Genomic DNA, 11,940 nt, shown 5'->3' on the forward strand with positions numbered 1-11,940 from the left:
CCCGCGGAGTGGAGCCGGCCACCCAGGATTCCGGGGTGGAGGCCCGGAGCACCTCCCCCCCGGCAACGATTCCGGGGGGAGGGATGGAGCGCCTCCCCCCCAGCAGAACCCGGCGGAGACAGGTAAGGGCAATTCCATACATCCCTACCTCTTGTGCTGTTGGAAAAGACGGTTTGGTATGATCAGCGTGTTCTCTTGGCAAAACTCTATTAACCTGTGTCCTGCTTCATTTTGTACACCAAGGCCATGCTTGCCTGTTATCCCAGTGATTTCTTGACTTCCTACTTTAGCATTCCAATCCCCTATGATGAAAAGGACATCTTTTGTGTGTGTTAGTTCTAGAACGTGTTGTAGGTCTTCATAGAACCGATCAATCTCAGCTTCTTCGGACTCAGTGGTTGGGGCATAGACATGAATTACTGTGATGTTGAATGGTTCGCCTTGGATTCATACTGAGATCGTTTTATCATTTTTGAGATTGTACCCCAGTACTGCTTTTCCCACCCTTTTATTGACTATGAGTGCTACTCCATTTCTTCTAAGGGATTCTTGCCCAAAGTAGTAGATATGATGGTCACCTGAATTAAATTCGCCCATGCTTGTCCATTTTAGTTTGCTGATTCCCAAGATGTCGATGTTCAAACTTGCCATCTCATGTTTGACCACCTCCAGCTTACCTTGATACATTGATCTGACTAGGGATGTCAGAGAATTTTGCCACGAATCTCGGTGGCAAATCGGTGGCGAAACGGTCTGCCCCCCCCCGCCACCCCCGGGACGGGACTTACCTTTGGCGAATCTCCCTGGCGGCAGCGGCGGCGGTTCGGTGGCGGTTCGGCAGCGGTGGCTGTGGAGGCCGGTCTTCTGACCGGCTGCCGCCTCTGCCATTTCCAGTAAAACAAACAAACAAAACATGATAGGCTACGTAAAGACTTACGTTCCATGGGGTTTTCGTGGCAAGAATACTGGAATTAGAGATGTACAAAAGTCACTTACCATTTCACAGATCTGCTTTGCGGTGTGGGGTGGCGCTCCGTCCCTCCCCCAGAATCCTGCCCGGCCGGCTCCGCTCCATGGAGATTCCACGGAGCTGCTGGTCAGCTCCACCTGCAGCCAGACATCTGGCCGCTGGGCAGCAGGGAGGCAAATGGCGGCAGCCGTAGCTGCCACCGTTTGCGTCCCTTTACTTAACCATGATAGGCTACGTAAATATTTACGTAGCCTATCACAGCAAAGTAAACAAAAAAAACACGTACGCAAATGGTGGCGGCTACGGTGGCCGCCATTTGCGGTCCTTATTTTTTGCCATTTTAGTCTACGTAAATATTTATGTAGACTATTACGGTGAAAAAAAAAGAATGCAAATAGTGTAGTGGGCGCTATTTACATTCCTTTTTTATTTGCCATTTTAGCCTACATAAATATTTATGTAGGCTAAAACAGCAAATAAAAAAGCAACACAAATAGCGCCCACTACGCTATTTGTGTTCCCCTTTTTTTCACTGTTACAGTCTACGTAATTATTTACATAGACTAGAATGGCGAAAAATAAGAAACGCAAATGGCGGCCGCCGTAGCCACCGCCATTTGCATACGCCTTCTTTTTTTTTGATTGGCTTGCCATGATAGGCTATGTAAAGACTTACCTAGCCTATCACAGCAAAGACCAGAATGCAAATGGCGGCCACAGCAGCCGGTCGAAAGACCAGCTACTGCCACCGCCGCCGCCAAAGCCGGTGCTGGAGCCGCTGCTGTCCAGAACATCCGCCCCAGGTAAGTCTCGTCCTGGGGAGAATCCACAGGGGGCAAGGGGGTGGCAGGCTGTTCTGCCACGGATTTTGGGGGGCCGAATGCCAGTGCATTCGGCCTCATGAAATCCGTGGTGAAATTCTCCAACATCCCTAACTGGAATGGGTTACCATTTCCTTCTCCAGTGGACCACATTTTGACAGAACTCTCCACCATGACCTGTCCATCTTGGGTGGCCCTGCACAGCATAGCTTATTGCTTCACTGAGTTACACAAGCCCCTTCTCCACAACAAGGCAGTGAAGCTCCACAAGACTCTTTGTCATTTTTGCTGCAGCAGATTAAAATGGCTACTCTTCTGTAAAAATTATTCATGAACCTAATTGTTGTGGTTTTCCTTATCCCCCCTGATTAAATCAAGATCTAAGCAATGTCAGGCAAGGAATGAACTTGCAACAGTTCTTCTAACTGAAACTGATGAACTTATGAAGTCAGGGGTTTCTATGTAAGTTGCTCCCAGGAAATGTGGGCTGCCTGCGATCTAGATCAACTGGTCTTATTTGAAGTTTCCCTATGAGAGAGCTTCCTTACATTAGTTGGACTAATGTCTCATATGCCTGTGAAATGAATTCAGGATTGTCCTTCCAGTATTTAGTATCACAGCCCAAAAAGCCATATTGAAATATTAATGATAGATGCCTCAACTTGGTTTCACACATTATTTAATGGCAAAGAGGCCCGCCCCATGCATTCTTGTAGCTGGCGTGTTTGACTAGGACTTGGGATACCGAGGTTCAAACCCCATTCTGCTATGAAGCATTCTGGGTGAGCTTGGGTGAGCCACTGTCTCTCAGCCTAACCTACCTCACAGGGTTCTTATGAGGAGAAAGTGGGTGTACCACCTTGAATGCCTTAAAGGAAAGTTGGGATATAAATACCCTTCCCACATCCCAGTAAATGTATAATTCTTTGCATGAATTGGGATCTCTGCACAGAAGGAGCATCTAGACTGGAGTTCATAGAAATAAGGACAGTGACTTCACTACTCACTATCCAATGGGTCCACATTTTTTAAGCCATGAGTCATAAGCCTGAAATCCATTTGACTGTATTACTGGTACATCACACAACAAAAGGGAACATACAATTTCATGCGGGGGGGGGGTACAAGAAAGGGGAGCCCATAGACTTTTTGTGGAAGATAGGACACAGATTGCTCCCTAACATTCAACTCCCTGCCCAACCTGCAATCAATCTTGAGCCTGGCTTTTCTGCCTTTTCCAATGTATAAGGGTGTGGCCACCTGAGATGCCCTGATGGGACTGGAGAATGTGGTACAGGCAGCCAATATAATGGGGTTTATTATGGCTGCAATACTAAGAATATCTTAGTATTGAATTACTAAGATAAGGCCATCCATTGAACATAATGAGTATTACTTTTGTAGAGCTGCATAGGGTAGCTCTGCCAAGCTACAATTAGTTGAGATCTCCAGTGCCAAACATTATTATACCTTTGCTTAGATCTAGACTAAGTTTGTTATACTTGGTTCCTAGTATTTATTTATTTAGTTCATTTCTATACCGCCCAATAGCCGAAGCTCTCTGGGTGGTTCACAAAAACTAAAACCAAACAACACACAATAAAACAATTTAAAATATATAGAACATTAAAACCACAATATAACAATACAACCACAATAAAACCTAGCAGCAGTACAGGAGTTTAAAATACAGATTTAAAACATCAAAGATAAAAATTTAGAAAGCTAAAATGCCTGGGAAAATAAAAAGGTCTTCACCTGGCGCCGAAAGGAGTACAATGTAGGCGCCAGGCGAACCTCACTAGGGAGCTCATTCCAGAGCCGGGGTGCCACAACAGAAAAAGCCCTCCTCCTAGTAGCCACCCGCCTCACTTCCTTTGGCAGGGGCTCATGGAGAAGGGCCGCTGATGATGATCTTAAGGTCCGGGCAGGCACATATGGGAGGAGGCGATCCTTCAGGTAACCTGGCCCCAAGCCGTTAAGGGCTTTGAATGTTAACACCAGCACTTTGAATCGGGCCCGGAAATGGACTGGCAGCCAGTGCAGCTGGAAAAGTACTGGCGTAATATGAGCTCGCAGGCCAGTCCCTGTTAACAATCTTGCTGCCCTATTTTGGACCAGCTGAAGTTTCCGGACCATTTTCAAAGGCAGCCCCACGTATAACGCATTGCAGTAATCCAGACGAGAAGTTATCAGAGCATGGATAACTGTAGCTAGGCTATCTCTGTCCAGATAAGGGCGTAGTTGGTATACCAGCCTAAGCTGATAAAAAGTGCTCTATGCCACTGAGTTCACCTGTGCCTCAAGTGACAGTTCTGGATCCAAGAGCACCCCCAAACTACGAACCTGATCCTTTAGGGGGAGTGCAACCCCCTCCAGAACAGGTTGAATATCACCTAGCCTTGCAGACGAACCACCCACTAACAGTACCTCCGTCTTGTCTGGATTGAGTTTCAGTTTATTAGCCCTCATCCAGTCCATTACTGTGCCCAGGCACTGGTTCAGAACAGCCACTGCCTCACCTGGTTTTGATGAGAAAGAGAGGTAGAGCTGGGTGTCATCCGCATATTGATGGCACCTCAGCCAACTTAGTAAAGTAAATGAAAAAAGTTACACATGACTCAAGTCTCCTTGATTTCAGTGGAGACTAATTTCAAATAATTTGCATATACATGTCAACTCAGGAGTACAGTTAATTTTAATGAGACTTATTCCCAGGTAGGTGGGTATAGGATTGCTACCTGAGTCTGGATCCAACAGAATATTGATTCAGTGAAGTAAGTTCAATTCCATTGGAAGAATCAGCCAAACCAAAATAGAGTCACTTCCAGGATTTTTATGAGTAGTATAGAGAGAGTACATTTTCTAGAGTTCACACTGGCAATATAGGAGCACCTTAGAAACAGCCTTACAGTATTGTAGGGCTGTGTGTAATCCCCCCTTCACAGACACTCTCACCTTCATTGAACCAATCATCCTTTGTGAACAGGAAGAATATCAGAGATTTTCAGGGGCATGTGAATGTTATACCACTTTGGAAAGATGTAAATGAGTGAAAATACTTTTCTCTTTTTGTTTTTATTTTCTTTCTTTTTTAACTGGTAAATAAAGCTTTTCTGCCATATCTTTTGGTGACTCAGCAATCCAAAGCAGACCTGTGATGTTCCTGGACCAGAATTCTTAATGTGATGCCCCAGGTAAAGAGCTGGGGGTTTGCATGGGGGCATGGGGGGGTTAAGCAGGATTTGGCCATCCAAATCCCTCTTTGGCTTTGGGGCTGAGGTAGGTTGCCCCCCCCCCGAATCAGCCTGTGCCAAATCGGGCACGCTTTGGAAGCCACAAAGCGGCTTCCAGGTCAGATCGTGGGCCCATACACAGCCCTACTAAAAATTGGTGTTACATTGGCCATCTTCCAGTCCTCTGGTACAGAGGCTAAGTGTAGGGACATGTTGCATATTTTGGTTAGAAGATCATCAGTTTCATACTTGAGTTCTTTAGGAACTCTAGGATGGATACCACCTGGGTCTGGTGATTTATTTACTTTCAGTTTGTCAACAAGGTTGAGGACTTCATCCTTTGTCACCACTATTTGCCTCAGTTCCTCTCCTCTCATTCCTAGGGATGGGCGAAAGTCACTTACCTTTTCGAAGGGGGTGATTCGCGGTGAGGGGGAGGCGCTCTGCACCTCCCCCCAAAATCCTAACTCGGCCGGCTCTGCTCCACGTCAACTCTGTGGAGCTGCCGGCCTGATGCACTCACAGGCGTATGGAGCCTGTGGACGCAAATAGTGGTGGCTACGGCAGCCGCCCTTTGCGTTCCTGTTTTTCTGCCATGATAGGCTACGTAAATATTTACATAGCTTATCACAGCAAAAAAACAGGGGCGCAAATGGCAGCAGCTACAGCAGCCGCCAGTTGCATTCCCTTTTTTTGCCATGATAGGCTATATAAATATTTATGTAGCCTATCACAGCCTCCTCAGGGTCGCAAATGGCACCCTTGCATTAGCCGTGATAGGCTATGTAAGTATTTATGTAGCCTATCATGGCAAAAATGGGGAAGCGAATGGTGGCCGCAGACATGGCCGCCATTCGCAAAGCAGCGCAAACAGCACCAGGTAAGTGCTCTGTTTCATGCACCTTTCGTGGAGTGGTGGGGTGGGGGGCTTCATTCCACCATGGATTTCGAGGGGCCAAATGCACTGGCATTCAGCCTCACTGAGATCCATGGTGGAATTCTCTGACATCCCTACTCATTCCATGACCACTAAGCTTGCTCAGGGGTCTTTGGTCGGGGACTTTCTCAAAGGCCAGCTCAGTCATGGCTGATGAGAAATTCTTCTGCACTGTTGAAAACATCTATGCTATCAATAAGCCCTGCTCAGTGTCTACTCTTTCTTTAGATCCCCCCTCAAGTTACCATCACTTGATGGTGGAAGTAGTCAGCATATGAGAACTGTGCTGTGTGTTTATATGCATGAAGAAGCAGTGTTTCCTGTGGAATCTCTCCTACAGATTTCAGTGCACTGCTCATTGAGAAAATATTATGAGTAAAATATGAATCTCTTTTATGAAATCTCTAAAGGGACAAAGGTGGTTACAAAACAATGGGGAGAGAGAAGAGGAGAGACACAGTCTTTCCAAAATTAGCTATATTTTAAGTAAACCTATTGGGAAAGGAGTACGACAAGGCTGCATATTGTCACCCTGCTTATTTAACTTATATGCACATCATGAGTACATCATGAGAAACGCTGGGTTGGATGAATCACAGGTCGGAATTAAGATTGCCGGGAGAATTATCAACAACCTCCGATATGCAGACGATACCACCCTAATGGCAGAAAGCAAAGAGGATCTAAAGAGCCTCTTGTTGAGGATGAAAGAGGAGAGTGCAAAAGCTGGTTTGAAACTCAACATTAAAAAAAAACTAAGATCATGGCACCTGGGCCCATCACTTCCTGGCATATAGAAGGGGAAGAAATGGAAGCAGTGACAGATTTTACTTTCTTGGGCTCCAAGATCACCGCAGACGGTGACTGTAGCCATGAAATTAAAAGATGCTTGCTCCTTGGGAGGAAAGCTATGGCAAACCTAGACAGCATAGTAAGAAGCAGAGACATCACCTTGCCAACAAAGGTCCATCTAATCAAAGCTATGATTTTCCCAGTAGTAATGTATGGCTGTGAGAGCTGGACTATAAGGAAGGCTGAGCGCTGAAGAATTGATGCTTTCGAACTGTGGTGCTGGAGAAGACTCTTATGAGTCCCCTGGACTGCAAGGAGGTCAAATCAGTCAATCCTAAAGGAAATCAACCCTGAGTGCTCATTGGAAGGACAGATACTGAAGCTGAAGCTCCAATATTTTGGCCACCTAATGCGAAGAGAAAACTCTCTGGAAAAGACCCTGATGCTGGGAAAGACTGAAGGCAAAAGGAGAAGGGGATGACAGAGGATGAGATGGCTAGATAGCATCACCGATGCAATGAATATGAACTTGAGCACACTCTGGGAGAGAGCGCAGGACAGGAAGGCCTGGCGTGTTATGGTCCATGGGGTCACGAAGAGTCAGACACGACTGAACGATTGAACAACAACAACAAATCTAACTTCCCGTGAACTCATTAATATAATGGGAATAAGGTAGAGGCAGTTGTAATCACTAGGCAAAACCATTGATTAGGAAGGAAATCTCTTAGGTTGCTTAAATCCTCAAGGATTGCATTAAGTTTAATATAATTAGGACTTCAAGACTGATTCATCTGAATAAGGCCATTCACATGTAAATCCTGCTCCTTTCTGAATGAGAACAGTGGCTGATCTGTGAGTATAGGAACTTCAGAAATAAAGGCAGAAGGGATTATGCTCAAATTGCTCTTAAAAACATTTGAAGCGGACCATTGAAATGCCTTCATGTTTCAGAAGGATTCCATTCAACTTAAAGGTTGGATTCCATTCAACCATTTTATTCATATTTAAAACAATTGAATCATATTCATGTCTACTCAGTATGCATGTCTACTCAGAAATAAGACCCTCTGAGTTCAATAGGCTTCACTTCCATGTGAAACTATATAAGATTGTAGCCTAAGTGTTCCAAATGCATGATAAAACAGGGCCTGCTCCAACCAAATTAAGAATGTTCTTAATTCTATTGAAATCAGTGCTTGACTTGGGCTTGAACAGACCCTCTATTTTTAGATTGCAGAGCTATTTTACATATAGACACTATAGAACTGAACATATATGTTACTGTTTAGTTAGCAAAGAGCTTGGATAGACTGCAGGCCTTGCATCCCCTCCCCCAATATTGGCAGCCGTGGGCATGAGGGCTGTAGAGATGACTACTATGGGAGGGGATGTGTTGACATTATCTTAACAACCAGAGCTACATAAAATTCATTTGTCTCAAGCTGAGCAGGATCTAAAATTAATGTCATATTCTGATATTCAGTTCTAAAGCAATTTCCTTTTACAATAGCCAGGAGATACCCTTGCGGTCTCATTGAAGGAACTGAATGGGCTGAAGGGAGGTTTCATAAGTATTGCCATCAAGAAACCCAATGGACAAAGCTCCTGTTGATATTTAATAGTCCCCTTTTGTACTAAGGATGGCTCTAACAAGTACCAAACTCAACTCAAGCATTTTGTTTACAGGCAGAAATTGCCATTGTCAACACTTAAGAGATTTGGTGCACCTATTGCAATTTGGTCATTTGGTCATGTAGGCATATGTCAACTCTTCTGTTTAAATGTATAAAAACTCAGGTGTTTGTGCAGCAAAGGGTTCCAGTTTTCCTAATAAGTTCCTGCCATGGCTTGATGATCAGGTTCCATTTGCTCTGGGCACAGGATACTTGTACAATTAGTTCCTTTGTGTTACATAGCCCACATATTGGCTGATCTCTGCAAGGAAGGCAACCTGCAGCATCCTGATCACTGCTCCAGGGAGGACAGGGTCCCACAGAGGGTACAGAATACTGAGGTTCTGTTTCTCCCACAGCCTGCATTCAGCCAGTTTAGCCATACCCTGGCTTTTTTGGTCTGTGCCCTGTCATAAGCAATGGTCCTTTTCACACCTCATTTTTTTAATGCTACACTTACACTGCAGCTTTGTCCAGGAGTTTTAACATAGGCTAACTCATTGATCTTCAGGAATAGGCTTCAGGCGAAGGAAAGGCATATTTCAGCCCCAACTCATCCTTCCTTTAACAATAACCTCTACCCTCTCTTTTCCATTCAGTGCATGTGTTAATGGCCTCTATTTTTGATGGAACATCAGCTTAAGGTGCATTCTTCCCTGCTTTGCTAGTGGAAACGACTGCCACTGGGAATCCCAATATCCCTATCTTCTCATTGCATCCTCTTACCAAAACAAACCCTTCTCACTGAACAGTCAGTGCATGGCAGCACCTTTGTTTAGCCTCTGGAGTCACTTTCCAAGAGAGCTCACCTAATTTTCCAAAAATGTCAGGCATCACTGAAGACTAAAAGTTTCATTATTCTTGTATTTCCATTGCAATTGCGCTACCAAGTTAATTTCCCCAAATAAATTTCTGCACTTTGAAGCTGTGCTTGTAATCAATATTTACAGCATGTGATTTTCTCAAGCCTGTGTGTGTGTGTATCATTTTGGGGTGCCTTCCTTGCCACAGAAGCCCCATCCCCAATGTTTAAGGGTCTGTTTGAGATGGACGAGGGTTTCCTAGAACATGTGGAAGTTTGAACACATACATAAGGACAGCACATTCAGTAACAGCTTCCAAATCCCATTTAGCATTTTGAAGAAAGTTGAACATTTTCTATTATTCAGATGAAGATTAGGTAGGTAGGTAGGTAGATAGGCAGGTAGATAGATAGATAGGCAGATAGATAGATAGATAGATAGATAGATAGATAGATAGATAGATAGACAGATAGAAGGGGGGGGAGAGAGAGAGAGAGAGAGAGAGAATCCTTACTGCACTTAAGAACAGAAAACATAAGGGGAAACTTGCTGGATCAGACCAGAATCCAACATCTTGAAGTTTCCCTATACATTGATATTAAACCTCTGAATCAACTCCATGAAATGAAGCCCAATCTCTTGTGTTTGATGTTTACATGATTGCACAAAATTGTTGAATTTGAAAGTGCTGTTAGGCATCAGTCCACTTTGATACGTCGAGTTCTTACATAGAAAAATCAATCTTATTTTCTCTCATTCTCTTTCTGTCTCTCAACCATTCACAGCATGAGGAGCATCAGCCACATTTTCAGCTTTGCTAATATGACATGAAAAGGAGCTTCTCCACTTTATCAAAATTACATGACAAACAACACTCACTAGAATATATCAGCAGTAAAAATATCTCCAGTATCAAACTACTGAATTAACGGTAGGAGCAATGTCAGTGATGGATGCATTGAATTAAATAAAGATAAATGGAAAAAATGCAGAAGATGAGTGTTGCTGGTTTTTTTTAAAAAAAGTTTGATAGTTAGGTTTTTGTACTATTTTTTTTATCAGTGAATCTCTTGCTTAGATTGATGTAGATCTCATCTGATCTGTTACCATCACTATTTTACAGCACAATGCTAGCATAATTTTCAACTTAAAAGTAAGTCCCATAAAAATTAGTGAGGTTTACTTCAAGGAAAGGGGCATTGAATCCTTAGGCAGCATTTTCAGACTATGTTTGTAATTGATACTATGATGAATTTATCCATCTATATTTTCAATCAACCATGTTGGTTGATGCAAGTGAATGCATTGTTTCGATTGACATCTGCTTACACATCTGTTTGACTGACTGGCAGACAGTTTATGGGTGATTGAAACTCATTTTTATGTTTGTTTGTTCTTTAGAAACCATGCTTCATATTTTCTCTTATTAACAATGAAACAATGAACACATAGGAGAATGTGGAACCAAACCTCCCATGTAGAATTCATCATTATGGGTTTTCCTGAACTCCCACACCATCAGTTACTGTTGTTTGCAGTATTCAGCACTATCTACATTCTAACTCTGATGGAAAATGTCCTCCTCATTGTGACAATTGTGTTGAACCGGCAACTTCGCACTCCCATGTACTTCTTCTTGGGAAATCTTTCTCTTTTAGAAATGTTCTATGTCTCCGTGACAATGCCCAAGTTGTTTTCCAATCTATTGTTTGGTGAGAAGAAAATCGCGTTGGGTGGTTGCCTCACCCAGCTGTATTTTTTTCTATCCTTGGCTTCCTCTGAATGTTTTCTCCTGGCAACAATGGCCTATGACAGGTATTTGGCCATTTGCCACCCACTCCATTACACATCACTCATGAATCACAGAGCCTGCATTGTCTTGAGCCTGTTGTCCTGGCTAGGTGGCTTCCTAGCTACCTTCCCATCTGTGGTTATGATATCTAAGTTGCAGTTCTGCAGAAAAAATACAATTGTACACTTCTTCTGTGACATCTCACCCCTGTTGAGGTTGTCATGTACTGACACTTCATCTATTGAGATGCTAGATTTTGTGGTGGCATTAGCAGTCCTCATGAGTTCACTGCTGGTGACTGGAACATCTTACGGATTCATAATTTGTACAGTTGCAAGGATCTCCTCCACCAAAGGGAAGAGTAAAGCTTTTTCCACCTGTGTCTCCCACCTATCAGTGGTCTCTATGTTCTACGCCACCACCATATTTATGTATGCCCGACCCAAGGCCATTGGAACCTTTGACCTCAACAAGCTGATCGCCATCCTTTATGTGGTGGTGGCTCCATTTCTCAACCCAATCATTTACAGTCTTAGGAACAGAGAAGTGAGAGATAGCTTACAGAGAGCCTTACATAGCTCAGCCACTTTCTCAGGATTTTTTCAAACACAAAGATAAAGCCATGGGCAAACTGAAACAGCATAACACAGTAACTTTTAGTTCAGGCAACTATTTATCCCATGGGCAAATAAGGCCTAATGACTTGTGAAGTGGTGATAAAGATATTTTTGTCTTTATGGTGGGTTTCTGCAAATTACCTTTTGTCAGCTTGTCCATCATATACTTGATTAGTTAATACCCTTCCACAGAGTTTTAGATTCCAAAATAAAGACCATGGGGAAGGTGAAGGAACAGAACTGCCTTCTAATTTTGTATATAATTTAGTTTGGATATGATGTGGTTAAATTTCATT

General features: G+C 43.5%; 1 protein-coding gene across 1 annotated transcript; it reads left to right on the plus strand.

Annotated features, from left to right (window-relative positions):
* Positions 1–10,691: 10,691 nt before the first annotated feature.
* On the plus strand, positions 10,692–11,645 carry LOC146341469 (olfactory receptor 6B9-like). Its single transcript, XM_084807474.1, has one exon. It carries the CDS (start codon positions 10,692–10,694, stop codon positions 11,643–11,645), a length of 954 nt encoding a protein of 317 aa, XP_084663600.1.
* The last annotated feature ends 295 nt before the right edge of the window (positions 11,646–11,940 follow it).

Source organism: Heloderma suspectum, chromosome 6, assembly GCF_057233095.1.
Source record: "Heloderma suspectum isolate Gila_16-S chromosome 6, 16-S_ref, whole genome shotgun sequence".
Taxonomy (NCBI): Eukaryota; Metazoa; Chordata; class Lepidosauria; order Squamata; family Helodermatidae; genus Heloderma; species Heloderma suspectum.